We start from the raw sequence: 20,000 nt of genomic DNA, 5'->3' as shown, positions 1-20,000 counted from the left end.
ATAAAAAAACAGAGCATTTATATAGTGCAATATCCACTAAAAGTGCTCAAAGCGCTTTACAAGGTATCCTTGTATTCCTGGCCAACAGCAACACGCAACATATAGAACGAGACATGATGCCTACTAGGCGATAATTCATTTTTTCCCCGACAGATATAAAGCTGTTAACGGCCAGGTACTCATTTTACACCTGATACGGTGAGAGGTTGTGAGTAAAAAGTCATTTCTAAGGACTCAACTATGCGCCGAGCGAGGCTCGAATCCAGGACCTTCCGATCCGAAAGTGAGTGTCAAGCCACAAGACCACATAGCTGCACGAGATAGAGAAAAACAACACCTGGCCTTTATGAGAATATTATGTGAATACTAGGCAGCCAGAGGCTGTGGACTGTAAAAAGGTAATGTATAAAAATGAATCTAACTGCTTCCAAACTCCCCCCCCCCCCCCCCCCCAAATTAAAAAAACAAAACAAAAAAAAACAAAAAAAAAAAAAAAACAAAACAAACAAATGAAAGAAAAAAGAAAGAACAAATTTATTAAGATATATTGTCGTTTCGAGCTCAAAACCCTTCTTCAGCCAATTACAAAGTAAGCAGTTAACGGATTGACGTTTTAACTGCGCTTGATAGGCAATATGTACTCGATATTTAATAGCTTTAGGTGATCAAAAAACACCAAAAACAGTGATGAGAGTGGTTAGGGGTAAAAGATTATGTAAGATGATATCCATAACATCTAAGGTAACTTTTTCTTAACTGATCAAGGCAGCAATGAGAATGGTTATGGGTAAAAGGTTATGTATTTAATATCTATAACATCTATAATGTAGGTTTTCCTTGCCTGACCAAGGCAGTGGTGGGAGCGGTTAGGGGTAATAGGTTATGTATTTGATATCTATAACATTTAACATGTAGGTTTCCTTACATGACCAAAACTGGTGAGACCGCTTAGGGGTAATAGGTTATGTATTTAATATTTATAATATCAAACATGAAGGTTTTTCATACCTGACCAAGATAGTGTTAGGAGCGGCAATATGTTATATTTCAAAATTTATAACATCTTATATTAGGTAGGTCTTCCTTACCGGACCAAGACAGTGATGAGAGCCGCTAGGAGTATCAGAATCAAAGCTCCAAGAAATATGTAGACTAGAAGCATTTCTGGGAGAAGAAAGATAAAGGATGACCTTATTTGGGAATATATCGTAATATATGTGAGGTGATCTGGCAAAACCCATCGGAAGTCGGTATTCGAATCTCATATTTGAGTAGAGGCACCATTTCTGAACAAAATGCAGTTTGAATTTTGTATTAAGCTTAATTAGGGCCCCAAGATATTCACAAGTAAATGGAAGTTAAGGGGGCGGATCAAAAATAAATTTTAAAACCCCAGAGAAAATCGCTTTTAAAGACAAGACGTGCATGTCAATTACTAATTGTTTAAAATACAGTTACATTATCATTACAATAGCATTTTCACACCACAATCATACTTTAAAAAAAAAAAATAAAGCCATTCTATAAATCAAACCAAAGATTTTAACTTTATTTCCCTCATTTTTTTGCCCTTCTTAACTTCGCGACGTAATACTTTTATAGGTGGAGAGGTTCATGTGCGGTTTCATCCTCGCTGTCCGAGTACACTATCAGTACTTGTCGTTCGCGTTTTTTGTTGTTGCTTTCTTTTTCGTTTACAGATATTGATTTTGACTTTTACATACCTTATATTGTAAATTATGATATAAAATTGAACGAAAAATTCGACCAGTTGTATGATTTTATTGATGACACAATATTTCGTACAGGAAAGTATATGCTTATCGCGGTGACTCCGTGGTAGCTTGTATTCATGCTCACTGACTTGTATTCCAAAGAGCGAACGACTAAAAGAATGATATGTTATGCGTTGGGGTTTGGTAGAAATTCGGTTCCCAGCGCTGATTTGAAATCCCCTACCATAGAAGGCAGCTTTTAAGTAAATTTCGAGGGTATTTTGCACCGATAGAGCTCAGAAAAAAATAATTCATCTATAAGCTTCAAATTGTAAAATCATTTCGTGAGAATGTAGTGGAATGGATACTAAAAACGATGAAGTGAAAATACGCAAATCATGCATATTACGATTTTTCACAGTTATCCGCTCGTGTTTCAAAACTCGCTAGCACGACATCCGTCGGGTTTTGCCAAATCACCTTACAATTGTATACGATTAAATACATAGATGAACAATGGATAAAAAGAAAATCCTGATATTGCATATACATCTATATCGACATACACTGATACAAACTGGTATACAGGCATGCCTACCACAGTAACACATTCACAGAATGTCGGGCCCCTATAATTAGCCAAGCCCATAATTGCGTTTGGTTATCAGTCCTGCAAATGTGTACACACTGGAAACAAGAAATTTATTGGATGGTGACAAGTTAAGCACTACAAGACGACTATCCTGTCTAATCGTGGAATTTATGATATTCAATTGTGTATGCAAAAAGAAGTTCGTTTAACACCTGCAGTACAGTACTTGTTGTATTCTAGTAACTATCGAGAGAAGTCAAAAAGCGTGCCAGCATGCGAGAGTACCGAAATCCGATGCTCATGGGAGAGAACCAATACATACAGCTCCAACGTGTATTGCAATGCATGCTGGAATTCGGCTTGCTAGAATCCGGAGAGTATTTATATAGATCTATGGGTGAAATTCACTAAATTTTTATAGCGATAACAAAAACAATAGAATTATTAGTATAAACTGGAGCATTTATAAGGCGCAATATTCACTAAACATGCTCAAAGTACTTTACAAAGGGTCCCTTGGTAGTCAACATCAATACTTAAAATGTTGGACGAGTCATGACGCCTGCTAGGCGACATCATAAGTTTTATTTTCTGACAGAGACAACGCTGTTAACGATCAGGTACTCATTTTACACCGAGTATGGTTAGAGAATGTAAGTGCAGAGCCTTTTCCAAAGCCCCAACGATGAGGCGCTCAGAGCGAGATTCGTACTCTGGACCTTCCTGTCTGAAGGCGATTTTCATACCACAAGATCACATAGCCGCAATAGTATAGCTATAATAAATACATGTAACTTACTAAGAGTAATCCTAAAGGAACCGGAATCTTTGCCACTTTCTGTTCCACCATCATTGGGACCTGTACAGAGATATGACATTATAAAGCATGCGCATTTATATACGCCATATCCATGGTTAATATCATGGTTAAAATGAATGTTTACGCGCCCAAAGCCAGCATAATATAGCGTCGTCGTCGTCGTCGTCGTCATCATCATCATCATCATCATCATTATCATCATCTTCCTCCACCTCCTCCTCCTCCTCTTCATCATCATCAGCATCATCATTACCACCACCACTACCACCACTACCACCACTACCACCACCACCATCTTAATTTAGATATCCCAAACATCTTCCCAAATTTTTGCCTTTGAAAAGTTGGCAACTCTGTGATACAGAGTTGTCGCAGTCGAAATAAAACTGTAATAGCGCTTTACAGGCGTCATGTCTCATCCTGCTAATTCAGAGTTGCTGTTGGCTTTGAGACCTAAAGCAAACAGATTTGAGCACATAATTTAGAGGACATTCTAATACTCACATTTTCTTCAAATTATCCACATTGCTAAGTAGAACTTCAGAGCCATTAGGCCGATGGAGCCGTAGTTAGTCCCGGTTTCTATAGCGTGAAACGGACAAGAGCAATTGCTTTTTACCCTTTGGATAGGACAGGTCGTCTACGTTAAGTACTTACCGGCTGATCAAACAGACCCAGCTACCCAATCACTGTTGGGCGGACAACCGGAGAGAGAGAGAGAGAGAGAGAGAGAGAGAGAGAGAGAGAGAGAGAGAGAGAGAGATAGATAGATAGATAGATAGATAGATAGAGAGAGAGAGAGAGAGAGAGAGAGAGAGAGAGAGAGAGGGGGGGGGGGGGGGGTCAGAAAAAAATCACATTCTCGACTTCACTTGAGCTCGATTTCGTCCCTTCGCCCGTATAGCGAGTGCTCTTTCACTGAGTTATCGGGACCTACAGTATTTAGCTAAATTAAATGTGTTTATAATATGTATTATATACACTTAAATATGAAGACTTACCAGGGTGGTGTAAAGCCTTCTGCGACACGTCGGCTGGTTTAGCTGGAAGAGTCAAAACAATTGGAATGTGGGTGGGAGGGGGAGGAGCCACGCAAGCTGGCATACCAGAGGACAGAAATCCGTCGGGGTCTGAGTTTGGGAAATCTGGGAAACAAATCATTTGTAAAACAGGTTTTATCCAGATGATTAAAGTTCAAAGGATAATGATTGTAATGATGATGATGATGATGATGGTGGTGGTGGTGGTGGTGTTGGTGACGATGATGATGATGATGATGGTGGTGGTGGTGATGATGATGATGACTCAAGTGACTCCGGCAATGACGGGTTTTGTAAAAAAGTTAGTTATACAAAGGACGCATCTCGGGTGAGTTATACTGTATGAAATGGAAATATGGTTGAATTTGGCCTACTGGGGATATATTATAATATGAAAAATTGTGAAGCGCATTGAGCATGGCAAATGCTGGTAATGACTAATATCAATTCTCATATTTATTTATCTATTTATCTATTGAGTTATTGATGATTATGGTGATGATGATGATGATGATGATGATGATGATGATGACGATGATGACGATGATGATGGTGATGATAAAAAACAATAAAAACAAGACAAGATGATGATAATGATGGAAAAGAGAAAAGGAGAATGAGAGACACGTGACAAAGCATGCTTTGATAACTACTAAATACATCTAGAAAATGCCATTTTTTCGTATTTACATCAAATAGTGTCACTTTCAATGATGCTCAAAATGCATCCAGATCATCTAGATAGAGCATTTACTAGAGCATTTATATCGCGCAATTTCCACTAAACGTACTCAAAGCGCTTTACAAGGGTTCCCTGACCAACAGCAACACGTAACATATAGAAGGAGAGATGACGCCTGTTAGGCGATATTACATTTTTTTGGACACAGACAACGCTGTTAACGGCCAGGTATTCATTTTACACCTCAATACAGTGAGAAAATGTGAGTAAAGAGCCTTTTCCAAGGACTCAACTATGCGCCGAGCGAGGCTCGAACCCAGGACTTTCTGATCCGAAAGCGAGTGTCATAGCACAAGACCACATAGCTTTACATCTAAGGCGTGTGTTGTTATGAATAAGGTCAATATATACTTTTGATTCTTCAAGATATTTACTTTTTTTAAAAACCAGTTAAACTGCAGTAATCTGCAGTAATCACGCATTAACAAATTTGGTCAGAAAACACGTCCTTCAAATATCGATCGATTTAAACGATCCTCGTCTTGGCAAAAACTCTCAAACCTGGGACTTCGCGAGGGTCTTCATAGAAATCCCAGGTTTGAGAGTTTTTGCCAAGACGAGGGTCATTTATATCAATCGGTGTTTGAAGGACGAGCTTTCTGGTCAAATTTTTTAGTATGGCAGTTATCTGGATAAACCCCTAAAGCATTTTCGTTGTCTTTGTTTTTTCGATGTAAATGTGATCACAAAGTGTAAGTATGTAGAGAATTGACACTTTGATTAATACTGGAATAATATGACAAAGCCGGGAGGGGGGGGGGGGGGGGGGGTGATGGTGGGCGTTGGACTTCCACATACAAAAAATCAATGAAAAAATATGAGGTTAAAATGTAAGAAACGTTTAGCCAGCAATTTTAAAGCATCTGATGTTGTAGAAGGAAATAATGCCTTCAGGATAAATTAACTTTAAAGCCTGATAGTATAAAATGCGGCTTTGTGGTCTTGTCATATGACACTCGCCTTCGGCCCAGTAGGTCCAGGGTTCGAGTCTCGCTCTGATTGGCACAATATTGAGTCCTTGGAAAAAGTTCTTTAGTCATATGTTACAGTGAATGACATAATCAGTCGGATGGTGAAAAGGTTTGAACTGAGATATTGCCAAGTTTAGTTAGAAGGTCAATTTTTATCAAAAATGAGTTCTTATCATAAATGGTCAAATCAACCATTTTTTGTACATCTTCGGGAAATATCAAATCTTAATTTCACTTCAAAATATTTTTACAGCTAGTCAAGTTGAAAAAGTATGAAATTTGAGAAAAGCTGCTGGATAGCTTTCGCATTCATCTGACCACACCTTCATGACATTTTCACCTTCCGACTGCTTATGTCATGCACTGACACATATTCTCTTTTCATAGTCAGGAAAATGAGTAATTGGCCGTTAACAGCGTTGTTTCTGTGACATCGTCTCACATGCGTCATGTCTCGTCCAACATTTTAAGTATTGCCGTTGGCTTGGGGATCCTTGTAAAGCGCTTTGAGCACGTTTAGTGGATATTGCACTAGATAAATTCTGAAGTAAAAAAAATGAGTCTGAAAATAAAACAGTCTGTGAGAGTAAGTAGATTAAGAAATTATATAAGAATAAAAGAATTGTCCCAGAAGGCAATTTTAGGAAGACTGAAAATTTGGGAGGAAAATATTAACGAGTAAACTGCCGTACTCTAGAAAAACTCGTATTTAAAAATTTGACTAAAAAACTCGTCCTTCAAATATCGATCGATTTAATTTACCCTCACCCTGGTAGAAACTTTCAAACCTGTGACTTTGCGAATCCCAGGTTTGATAGTTTTTACCAGCGTGAGGGTCATTTAGATCGATCGATATTTGAAGGATGAGTTTTCTGGCCAATTTTTAAATACGAGTTTTTGCAGTGTACGGCAGTTAACTGGTTAACTTGAATCTAGGAACACAGAACGTTAAGTAAGACAGCGTCTCCAACGTATCTTACGTCCTTGTTTGAATGCATCGCCCACTACCTGTGTATAAAGAAATGAACAAAAATAAATATATAACAGCATAAAAAAAAGCAAAATATAAGAACACGGAATATTTCGGGCTCAAAACCCTTCTTCAGTTAATAAGAAAAACATTAATCCATCACTTAAATTCTAGACACACGGCAGTACAAACCAACAAGACGTGCTGCCGTCCGTCCGTCCGTCTGTCAGGAATCTAAGTGATGTGTAAATTTGTTTTTGGCTTAAGAAAAGTTTTGAGCCCAAAACGTCCAGTGTTTCGTGTTTTTTTCCTTTTTTTTTTCGAAGCTGTTATAGATATTATGCGCTTGGCTAAGAAGCTCACAACAATGTCATCTGGAAGTATAACGGACCAACACACAAAACTATCTGGAACCATGAACTTTTATAGTCTGGTTCATAAACGTATGTTATTTCATGCTCATAACTGTGTTCAGATATCAGACCGACGAATAGACTATTATCGCCTAGGTTTACCCAGTTATGATAATTAGAATGTAGGCTTTACCTTGATACGAAATGATGAAGTCATTGCTATTTCCAGCTGCTACACTAGAGGCAGACGATGTGACTTTGATAGGACCACACGACTTGAGGTAAACGGCTGAATCACGAAGGTTACAGAACGAAGCTAGGACGACCCTCTCCTCCCTACAATCCACGAGCTGAATATGGACAAAGTTTGCGTCGCATTTTCCCCGTACGGCCTTGGACTGCACTTGAAGGACGTTGACGAGAATGGGTCTGTTTTTGGCGGACGCTATTTCCCATTTGCACTTCTTTTTCTTGTTCCTACCCACGATGTTGAAATCTTTGTTATTGGGCTTGGGTTGCCGAATTACTCCGAACCGAGTAGTAATGGGACGGTATCGAAAGCTCGAACAGGAATCGAGTACGAGTTTGGCTGAGGATTTAAAAAAATGACAGGTTTTAATAAGCAAATAACTGGCAAACAAAGCAACAACAAAAAAAAAAAAAAAAAAAAAAAAAAAAAAAAAAAAAGAGCGAAAAAAAATAAAAGAAAAGAACCATATATAAGAACAACAGACAGAAACACGCGACACACACAGACACACATACACACACACACATACACACACACACACACACACACAAACACGCTAGCTGCACATTTAATTTAAGAAATGAAAGAAAATATAATATATGCCATAATTAGTTATTGGCTTCTTGGGTCTGGTCGATAAGGTCGGAGGGGCTTTAAAACAAATAAATAGTAACAATCAAAAATTTAAAAAAATAATCCAGGCATCAGCCGCAAGGCTATGATGCAAAGTGAGCACTTGGAGCTAATTTTCCTGCACAAGGAAAATGAAAAAAAATTCCGTCAAAGCGGAGCTCAAACCTGGGTCCTCCAGGTGAAAATGCAAATCCCCATCCATTCAGCCCAACAATCAAACGCCAAACTTGGAAAGGACAGTAAACAATATTTTCTCAAATAGATATTTACAAAATACAAGTTATACTTACATTCAGCATTATTCTATCCCTCCCCATTTAAAAAGTAACGCGTAATGATATCAAGCTTACAATAATAATTTGTGACGTCAGATTATCAAGCGTTAAATTTCACAATAAATATAGATATAAAAAAGAAGTATTATTTAAGTATTATTGAAAATTAAATGTCTTTTATTCAACGATAACGAAATTAGAATCTATTGAGGGGTAGAATAAAGTATTTCTTACACTGTTGCGTTTTGGAATTCGAACTTTTTTCGCCCCCAAAGCACACTCGTAGACCCGTCCAGCGATTGAGAGCGCATGCGAAATTCCAAATAGCAAGAGTGTAAGAATCGTATATTATTTTCTCTAATGAACGCCATGTTTTGCGTAATTGTGACCCTTCGCCTCAAATCGGTATTAAGTCGGGTTGGTTAAGATGTTGAAAATTGAATTTATAGCCAGAAATATCAGACTTGTTTTGAGTTTGTATGTTTTATTGAGGAGAATGGATACCATATTTTTGGGTGCTATTGCCAACAATTTATATTTTTGACCAGTTTAACATTTAATTCGGCTTTTAAGCATATGGTTCGTTCCCACATAATACCGTTTTGAGACGATGGGTCACAATTATAAATCATGCATGAAAGAGCGCTTCCATTGTTAGAAATGGAAGAATGAATGTATCGCACTGACACTCAAACAACTTTCGCACCTCAACTATCTTGAATTGACAAGTTAATTTCTAGTACTCTGGAAAACCACGTATTAAAAGAAAACTGGCCAGAAAACTCGTCCTTCAAATATCAATCGATTTAAATGACCCTCATTTTGGCAAAAAATCTCAAATCTGGGACTTCTCGAAGTCACAGGTTTGAGAGTTTTTCCCAAGATGACGGTCATTCAAGTCGATATACAACGTATATATTATATTAATTATAATTATATATTATATAATTGAAGGACGAGTTTTCTGCCATATCTTAAAATACATGATTTTCGAGAGTTAAAGAGGAATTCACGATCTCAGTCTTGCACGCTCGTTGACTGTCTTGCAATATAAATCCATTGTGTATCCATAAAGAAACCAGAATACACTTCGACTCCATCGGTAACCAATTCTAAACGGCTATAGCAATAACTACTTATAGTAGTTATAGGACTACCGCTTTCTAATTCTCTTTTCTCAATGCGTTTCCTAATACTGCACGTTGGTGTAACTCGATAGCACCGGACATGAGACACGACAAAGGCAGTGTGTAGCATAATATTATTTTAGTGGACGGTGTTATACGTAACACGGAATGCTTTCTTGATTATCTTTATTCCAGTCGAGTGGACACCCCAGTGGCTTGTTCAGAGGCTTGTTCCTTAGGTGAGGCAAAGCGATACAAAAAGCTAGCTTCTCCGCCGTTTCAAGTTGCACACGCTTTCACCAGCTGGTCGCCGGTTTTGCTTCACTATCAATCCAGAAATAAATAACAACAGGAAATTGAATAGAATCTTCAATTTAACAAACGAAAACAGATAATGCTCGTTTATTAACCCTCTCCTTACCAACAATAGGAAAATCATCACATTCGTTACGATACAACCAACATTTTTCTTATTCAAATTTTTTTTGTAGATCATAAAATTTAAAGAAAATTAACAGAGTGTTGCAGAGCATGTGTAACGAAACGCTTCCGTGTAGGCGTCAGTTTACGACAGGATGTACGTCGTCGTAGTATTAGTTGTTGTTGTTATTGTAATCCCTCTGGAACAACCCTTCTTTTGTTGATACAGGTCGTATCAGATCATGCACCTATGGCCCGGAAGTTTCAATTAAACTACGTAGTGTGGGTGTTATTGTGAGAAAGGCATCAATCTTGTTTTCTCCGTAAACTTATAAGCAAAGTAGGATCCCTGTATTCTACGGGAGTGACTTTGTTATGGTATGGCTTGATTGATATCTCGTAACTATGGGGCTGACGAATTTATTTATCCTTGATATGAGGATGTCCGGTATCAGGATGGGTTGTTGTTGTCCATGATTATGGAATCTGGGGGAGTTTTAAGGAATTTCAGATGTTTACGGATATGACTAACATCCGGTTGTGTGGGTAGAATTTTGCTTCGTTTGCTTGATTTTTGCCTATAAATGCCAGAGTTTTGAGCAGTTTCTTCAGACCACTCAGCGGAGTCTTTTAGGCTCATTGTCTCAAAAGAGACCAGACAGCGGAGTCTTTTAGGCTCATAGTCTCTAAGCGATAACCACAGCGGAGTCTTTTAGGCTCATTTGTTTAACTCTTGTGTAGAGTTAGATTAAAGTCTTGTGTAGACTTTGTAGTGCTCAAAGTTCGAGCTGAAACACGTTTTGTGTTAACTCTTGTGTAGAGTGTGATTTAAGTCTTGTGTAGACTTTGCGGTGCTCAAAGTTTGAGCTGAATCAAGTTGTGTTATAACTCTTGTGTAGAGTTTGATTAAAGTCTTGTGTAGACTTAATTTGTGATTTCTATAATCTGTTCGGCTCTGTGAATGAGCCGTCGGAGGCTGGGCTTTAACAAGCCAACTTTAGGCTATACGCTCATAGCTTGACACTAATAGAAACCGAACATTTGCCTGTTTTATAAGTTACCTGTGAAGAACCATTTGCTTATTTTAATATCAGAACATTGAGAAACAATTGATCTGTTTATGAATACTGTGAAATCAGAACAATTTCAAGAAGAGACAAATTAACAATATTACCTTACAGTTTTTGTTGAATATCAAGGACACTCTTTTGGCTTTCTTCTACACGTCTGGATTGTGTTTAGTTAGTTAGTTAATTATTAGTTGCCTGTATGACTGTGATGGTTGCAACCTATCTGTGAGATTGTCTGATGTGGTAGCGGTTTGGTAAAGTATTGATAATTAATTGATTTAATTATATATTTTCATATCGCTTTCATATCATATTCATCATCACACCATCTCCATCAATTTGTCATCCATCCATTTGATTTCATACTTATTACATCTATCATTTCATCTTCATATCTCATAATATCTTTGTTATATTGTAATAAAATATATCTTCATTTAGCTTCAAAACCTTTATCAACGTATTGTGTTTGGTTATTGATCGATGTCGTAGCTTGAATATAGCACACATAAACAAGGTTGCAAACTGCGCTACATAAGCATACGGTTTACGTGCGCACTTTGTGACATAATTTGGTGTCAGAAGTGGGATTCTTATTGTTGTGCATTCAAGAGACATCGCGACCAAACAATTGTTGAGACAGGTTAGGGAGTTGTTTCAAACTTGAGATAGATACTATCTTTGAGCTTAAAGCAAATTGGTATCCATTTAATGGTTATAAGACTGTCATTATACGCAAGGTGTAATGCAAGTTATTCTGGTAATTTTCACTTGTTCGGTTATACGTTGTCAGTCATCTGTCATAGTGATACGGATCACTGACTTAGCGCGAAAGCGGTACTCGCGCTGTAAAGCCTCCATTGTCCCCCCTCTCCCTTTTGTAAGGAACGAAGGTGGTTGTTGGGGTAATTTGATTCCGTGTAGGAATCTGGGAGAATATTGTGTTGGTCCCGTGTGAGGATCTGTATTAAATCATTTGTTCTGACTTTCTATGCACATATAGTAAGTCAAGGTATTGATTCTGTGTAAGAATCTGGGTGAAGATATTTTGTTGATTCTGCAATTGAATCTGGGTGAAGATTTGGTTGGTTCCGTGTGAGGACCTGTAATAAATCAGTAGTTTGATTCTATGTATTATCTGAGTCTATATAAATCAATGTTGGGTTCCATGTAGGGATCGGTATTAGTTGCCTGTTTTGATTCCGTGTAGGGATTTATATTGACGCGTATCGTTATAAGGTTACTTGTAGTACCACTTTATTCTACGTGAAAGTAACAATTACGGCAACAGTGTTGATAAACATATTGAAGTTTGTTTATTTGAATTTGAATTGGTTTGATTAATTGTCCTAGAGATGGATGTGGAAAGATTAATTAAACTTGGAGAAAAATTGGAGTTAAGGGGTGAAGATCTCCGTGCTTGGGTGACAGCCCAGTTACAAGAAGATGAAGAGAGAAAAGAGAAGGAGAGAGAACGTGCCAAAGAAGAGGAGGAGATAAGCAGAGCACGAGCTCAAAGACAAGAAGCTCTGATGGAGAAAGAGCTTGAACTGCTTAGGTTAAAGTCGGAGTGTCAGGCTTCCTCCAACAACGACAGTATGACAAGTGACATTCGATCATTTACTCATGCTCCTACTGTTAAGAGTCCTCGACTTCCATGTTTTGACGAAAACAAGGATCATATGGACAGCTATCTGCTCCGTTTCGAGAGATACGCTAAAGTCAACGGCTGGGAATGCAGGGATTGGGCAATCCAGTTGTCTGCACTTCTCAAAGGGAAAGCACTGGACGTCTACACTCGACTGAGTGATGAAGATGCCATCGATTATGGGGTAGTAAAAGCGGCTTTATTGAGACGTTATAATCTAACGGATGATGGATTCAATGAAAAATTTAGGAAGAGTAGACCGGAACAAGGGGAGCGTTTTAGCCAGTTTGCGACTAGATTGGAGAGTTATATGGAAAAATGGATTGAGTTGTCGGGGAAAAGGAAGGACTCAGTTGCTGACATTCTGGATATGATATTGAAGGAACAGCTTGTCAGTGTCTGCGGTCGGGATTTGACGATTTTCATAAAAGAAAGACAACCGAAGACAGCAAGGGAAGTAATAGATTTAGGAGAAAAGTACATTGAAGCGCACGGTGTCGCAGGAACATTTTCCAAAAGTGGAGTGGCTCAAGAAAAATCAAAGAACGTCAATGAAAGTAGTCGAAACAACGTAATGAAGGACACTACCCGCTTCGCTAGCCAAATGGTTTGCCACAACTGTAAACGGCCAGGACATATGGCACGAGATTGTCGACAAAAGAAGCAAGCTGCTGCTGTGGTCGAGAGTCCCTTTTGTTATTACTGTCGGCGAAAAGGACACTTAATAAAAGATTGCCGTGAGAAGAAGAGGCACGAAGACAGGAAGGCACCTACCGGTATAGAACAAGTCTCCGCGATCACAGAAGATCATGAACCACAGAAATGTTTGAGACATGACAAGGTGGAATTAAAGTGCGGATGTGAGATGCCAATGATTTCTGCAGCGTGCTCAGGACATGTGCCAGTCGCACCTGTAATGCCGGTGGCCGTCGGATGGTTGAATGGGAAAAAGGTGAATGTGTTACGTGATAGCGGCAGTAGTTGTGTCATCGTCAGAAAAGGACTGATAAACAAGAGTAAGGATGACTGGAATAAAAAGGTCCTGATCTACTTGGCTAACGGAGAGGCTATTTCCGCACCACACGGTGAAGCTTATTTGGAATGCCCCTATTTTACCGGGAGATTGTCAGTCGTCGAGTTAGAATCCCCATTGCATGACGTTATACTTGGGAATATTGAAGGGGCCAAATGCCCAGGAATGCATGTAAAAACAATTACTGACGAGCAGGAATTGGGTCATGGAGATGAACTGAGCGCCGTACAAACACGAGGGCAACGTGAACGCAAGATCAAAGACTTGGTCACAGCTCCATCTATAGAGACAGGTGTAAGCGTCGACGAACTAAAGGAGAAACAAAAGCATGACATCACACTAAAAGCTGCGAGGGATGCTGCTACCAGAGGAGAGGTAAGAAACACAGGCAAGAGTAATACCAGTTGGTATGCCTATGACAGAGGTTTGCTGATCCGCTATTTTCAATCTCCAAGGGTTGAGCACGGGGATTTGGTAAAGCAAGTTGTCGTACCAAAATGCCTGCGTAATTCAGTCATGCGGTTGGCCCATGAAAGTGTACTCTCTGGACATCTCGCGGCAAAGAAAACGACAGATCGAATACTGAGTAATTTTTACTGGCCAAATATTTGGGAGGATGTCATGAGATTTTGTCAGTCTTGCGACCAGTGTCAAAGGTCAGCTCCGAGAGGAATCACCCTAAGGTCCCTCTTACTAAAGTTCCGCTCATCGATGAACCCTTCAGTCGGGTAGCAGTGGATCTAATTGGCCCCATCATGCCGGCATCAGATAGAGGAAACCGATATATACTCACTGTGGTGGATTACTGTACGAGGTATCCAGAGGCCATTGCTCTGAAGAGTATGGAAACAGAAAGAGTAGCAGAAGGATTGGTTGACATCTTTAGACGCACGGGAATACCTAAGGAGATGCTAAGCGACAGGGGGACGCAATTCACATCAGACCTGATGAAGGAAGTATGCAGACTGCTCTCCGTAAAACAAATCACTACTAGTCCTTATCACCCACAAGCCAATGGGCTTGTAGAGAGATTTAATGGAACTTTAAAAGGAATGCTCAAGAGGTTGGCTGCAGAGCGACCCTCAGACTGGGACAGATACATCAATGCTGCATTATTTTCATACAGGGAGGCTCCTCAGGAATCTCTTGGTTTCTCTCCGTTTGAGCTCTTATTTGGAAGGCCTGTGAGAGGACCGATGAAAATATTACGGGAACTATGGACCGAAGACATAGAAGACCCGGATGTGAAAACGACGTATCAATACGTAGTCGATTTAAGGGAAAAGATAGAGAATACTGTGAAGGCAGCACACGATAACCTGCAGTATTCATCCTCGCGTTACAAGGCACATTTTGACAAAAAGGCCAAAGTAAGGTCATTTGAAAAGGGAGATAAAGTATTGCTCTTACTGCCCACGAAACATAACAAACTGGAATTGAAGTGGCAGGGTCCTTTTGAAGTGAAAGATGTCACGGGTCCGAATAATTACGTCATTAATATAGACAACACCAGAAGGACATACCACGTCAATTTGCTGAAAAGGTACTACGTGAGAGACGTGGAGAAGGAGAATGAAGTCGGTGTTCTTCAATGTGCCGTGGCAGCGGTTATCGAAGATAACGATGGTGATGGAGAAAAGGTTCTTCCTCGGATGGAATTGCCTGCTCTGAAACAGACTGAGACCAAAGACGATGTCATCCTGCATGAAGGAATGAGTCCTCAGCAGATAGGTCAATTGCAGGGCATGCTCCAGGACTTTGATGACGTATTGACCGATGTGCCAGGACGCACGAATAATTACATCTACGACATCCGTTTGACGTCGGATTGTCCAGTCAGAAAGAAACCATATCCCGTGCCTCAAGCATTAAAAACCACATTAAAAGAAGAAGTGAAGGCCATGCTTCGCGCCGGGATAATCGAGCCATCGGATAGTCCGTATTGTTCGCCATCTGTCGTTGTCAAGAAGAAGGACGGAACCATTCGTTATTGTGTGGACTTCAGATCCCTTAACAACATTACGGTGTTCGATGCGGAACCAATGCCTAGACTTGATGATCTGTTTCAAGAAATTGGGACATCATGTCACTTTGTCTCAAAGATTGATTTATCCGTGGATTCTGGCAAATTCCATTGTCAGACAGGACCAAGGAGAAAACGGCATTTGCAACAGAGTTAGGACTGATGCAGTTTACTGTAATGCCCTTCGGACTTCAAGGGGCGCCCTCCGCGTTCTCGCGGATGATGAGAAAAGTCGTTGGTGGACTTCCCAACGTGAAAAACTACATCGACGATATTCTCATTCACACTGCAACATGGGATGAACATTTAAAAACGTTAAGGACAGTTCTTCAAAGGTTGCGTGATTGCGGCTTGACGGCGAAACCGTCAAAGTGCCTGCTTGGTTTCCCGGAGGTGGAGTTTTTAGGCCATTCTATTGGTGGAGGGAATTTAAGGCCAACCATGGACAAGGTCAAATCGATCCAAGAGGCAAACTTACCCTCGAACAAGAAACAAATGAGAAGTTTTCTTGGGCTGGCATCATTCTACCGACGTTATGTGCCAAACTTCTCAGCAGTGGCAGCTCCCCTGACAGACGCGACAAAGAAAGGCATGCCCAACAGAGTGATTTGGGACGAACCACAGAAGAGAGCCTTCCAAACGCTGAAAAATATGCTTACATCGGATCCCGTGTTGCGCCTTCCAGATTATGATAAGCCGTTTATTTTATCTACGGACGCCAGCGACACAGGATTAGGTGCTGTGCTATCTCAGGAGCATGATGGAGTCAAATATCCAGTTACCTATTTAAGCAGGAAATTGTTACCGCGGGAGCAGAGGTACTCTGTTGTTGAGAAGGAATGTCTGGCCGTAGTTTGGGCTGTGAAAACACTAAATGTGTATTTCATTGGTAAAGAATTTATAATTGAAACTGATCATGCCCACTTCTGTATCTGAACAGGGCGAAATCAGAGAATGGGAGACTGATGAGGTGGTCTCTCTTGCTTAATCAATACCGATTTGTCCTACGTTCCGTAAAAGGGAAGGATAATCATGGTCCAGATTATTTATCGAGATCGATGTGATCTTGAGGCATTTCGATGATCTAACTAAATGTTGTACCAAATTTAGTCTTAGGGGGGAGATATGTAACGAAACGCTTCCGTGTAGGCGTCAGTTTACGACAGGATGTACGTCGTCGTAGTATTAGTTGTTGTTGTTATTGTAATCCCTCTGGAACAACCCTTCTTTTGTTGATACAGGTCGTATCAGATCATGCACCTATGGCCCGGAAGTTTCAATTAAACTACGTAGTGTGGGTGTTATTGTGAGAAAGGCATCAATCTTGTTTTCTCCGTAAACTTATAAGCAAAGTAGGATCCCTGTATTCTACGGGAGTGACTTTGTTATGGTATGGCTTGATTGATATCTCGTAACTATGGGGCTGACGAATTTATTTATCCTTGATATGAGGATGTCCGGTATCAGGATGGGTTGTTGTTGTCCATGATTATGGAATCTGGGGGAGTTTTAAGGAATTTCAGATGTTTACGGATATGACTAACATCCGGTTGTGTGGGTAGAATTTTGCTTCGTTTGCTTGATTTTTGCCTATAAATGCCAGAGTTTTGAGCAGTTTCTTCAGACCACTCAGCGGAGTCTTTTAGGCTCATTGTCTCAAAAGAGACCAGACAGCGGAGTCTTTTAGGCTCATAGTCTCTAAGCGATAACCACAGCGGAGTCTTTTAGGCTCATTTGTTTAACTCTTGTGTAGAGTTAGATTAAAGTCTTGTGTAGACTTTGTAGTGCTCAAAGTTCGAGCTGAAACACGTTTTGTGTTAACTCTTGTGTAGAGTGTGATTTAAGTCTTGTGTAGACTTTGCGGTGCTCAAAGTTTGAGCTGAATCAAGTTGTGTTATAACTCTTGTGTAGAGTTTGATTAAAGTCTTGTGTAGACTTAATTTGTGATTTCTATAATCTGTTCGGCTCTGTGAATGAGCCGTCGGAGGCTGGGCTTTAACAAGCCAACTTTAGGCTATACGCTCATAGCTTGACACTAATAGAAACCGAACATTTGCCTGTTTTATAAGTTACCTGTGAAGAACCATTTGCTTATTTTAATATCAGAACATTGAGAAACAATTGATCTGTTTATGAATACTGTGAAATCAGAACAATTTCAAGAAGAGACAAATTAACAATATTAGAACAACCTTACAGTTTTTGTTGAATATCAAGGACACTCTTTTGGCTTTCTTCTACACGTCTGGATTGTGTTTAGTTAGTTAGTTAATTATTAGTTGCCTGTATGACTGTGATGGTTGCAACCTATCTGTGAGATTGTCTGATGTGGTAGCGGTTTGGTAAAGTATTGATAATTAATTGATTTAATTATATATTTTCATATCGCTTTCATATCATATTCATCATCACACCATCTCCATCAATTTGTCATCCATCCATTTGATTTCATACTTATTACATCTATCATTTCATCTTCATATCTCATAATATCTTTGTTATATTGTAATAAAATATATCTTCATTTAGCTTCAAAACCTTTATCAACGTATTGTGTTTGGTTATTGATCGATGTCGTAGCTTGAATATAGCACACATAAACAAGGTTGCAAACTGCGCTACATAAGCATACGGTTTACGTGCGCACTTTGTGACAGCATGTTTTACTAAAGAAAAGATTTATCGCTCTACTTTACTGCTGTTGTGTTTGAGTAGTAACAAATCTATTTTTGTGTTAGTTGAGTAGACGTCTTGGGGAAAATCCTGAAAATGGTTGGTAAGGAGAGAGTTAAATTGGAGCTTCCATCCAATTTCCTTTATTTCTTCGAGTTTCATGCAGCAACATTTTCAATAGTCAACTCAGCAGTGAATGGGTAACCGTATCTACTATTAAATAAATCTGACAAAAAGTACTCTGATATAGACCAGCATCAAGATGGTAGTGAGCAACTTTTACTGTCCTTTTCTCAATAAACAATCGTGAATAAGTCCCGGCTTAACGGGAACGGTGGTTCCTGCGTCCCTTATGACCGAAGCCTTTTCTATAGTGTTTTGAACTATTCTGTTATTTCCTTTTTTACTGGCGCCAAAATGACCTCAAAATGTCCCAAGGACAGTAAATCTGCAAACCAACTCTAAAACCCTACAAAACTAAAAAGGCAAGCAAACCAAACAAACAACAACAACAACAAACAAAAACAACAACAAAAAAACAACAAAAAACAACAAAAAAACAAAACAACAACAAAAAACAAACACAATAATAATAATAGTAATAATAATAATAATAATAATAATAATAATAATAATAATAATAACAATGACAATAATAATAATAATAATAATAATAATAATAATAATAATAATAATAATAAAAAATAATAATAATAATAATAATAATAATAATAATAATAATAATAATAATAATAATAATAAAATAAAATAATACTAATACTAATAATAATAATAATAATAATAATAATAATATATAATAATAATAATAATAATAATAATAATAATAGTAATAATAATAATAATAATAATAACAACAATAATAATAATAATATTAATAATAATAATAATAATAATAATAATAATAATAATAATAATAATAATAATAATAATAATAATAATGATAATAATAATAATAATAATAATAATAATAATAATAATAATGATAATAATAATAATAATAATAATAATAATAATAATAATAATAATAATAATAATAATAATACATGACAATACTAACAATAACAATAATAATAATAATAATAATAATAATAATAATAATAATAATAATAATAATAATAATAATAATAATAGTGCACATTTTGTTAAGCGCAGCTTATCTCACTATATTAATATTATGCAGGCTCTGTACGCCTAATATAAAGGATATCCCTACTTATCCCAAGCAAAACATACAATCAAAAGACACCAAAACAACACATTAAAAAAAAACCAACATATTATGAAGAAAGGAATTAGTATTAACAATCATACGAATGTTCTAATACTGTCCAAAAATTGACTGTTTCCAAGACGATATGGATAATCAAAGGCTATTCATTGCTTTATTATATGGACCCATACAATACACATCGTACGTGATTTACCCGTCAGTTCCCGCCATAAACACAACCATAAACCAGTTAACTGGCTTACTCCGGAAAGACTCGTATTAAAAAATTTGGCCAGAAAACTCGCATTTCAAATATCGATCGATTTAGATGACTCCCATCTTGGCAAAAAAACAAAACAAAACAAACCCGCTCAAACCTGGGATTCTTCAGAAGACCTCGTGAGGTCCCAGGGT

At 38.3% G+C, this 20,000-nt stretch overlaps 2 protein-coding genes across 9 annotated transcripts in view; one reads left to right on the top strand and one right to left on the bottom strand.

Moving 5' to 3' along the window:
- Window positions 1-20,000, bottom strand: part of LOC144965777 (uncharacterized) — a 97,351-nt gene that overhangs the window by 6,380 nt on the left and 70,971 nt on the right. For all 8 annotated transcript variants that reach the window (XM_078901476.1, XM_078901471.1, XM_078901474.1 and 5 more), the window contains exons 5-8: window positions 7,397-7,792; window positions 4,129-4,272; window positions 3,107-3,166; window positions 1,089-1,164 (exon numbers count right to left, since the gene is read on the bottom strand). In XM_078901476.1, coding sequence (XP_078757602.1) covers window positions 1,089-1,164; window positions 3,107-3,166; window positions 4,129-4,272; window positions 7,397-7,792 — 676 coding nt within the window. The remainder of the gene's footprint in view (window positions 1-1,088; window positions 1,165-3,106; window positions 3,167-4,128; window positions 4,273-7,396; window positions 7,793-20,000) is intronic.
- LOC144966651 (uncharacterized) lies at window positions 12,208-14,391 on the top strand. Its single transcript, XM_078903411.1, has one exon. The coding sequence runs from the start codon at window positions 12,334-12,336 to the stop codon at window positions 14,389-14,391; it is 2,058 nt and encodes a 685-aa protein (XP_078759537.1). The 5' UTR covers window positions 12,208-12,333.

The sequence above is a fragment of the Berghia stephanieae genome, chromosome 2, assembly GCF_034508935.2.
Source record: "Berghia stephanieae isolate SIO BIC M18660-M18661 chromosome 2, UCSD_Bste_1.3, whole genome shotgun sequence".
Classification (NCBI taxonomy): Eukaryota; Metazoa; Mollusca; class Gastropoda; order Nudibranchia; family Aeolidiidae; genus Berghia; species Berghia stephanieae.
Note: the sequence above shows the minus strand (reverse complement) of the source record. Positions and strands in the feature narration are given on the sequence as shown.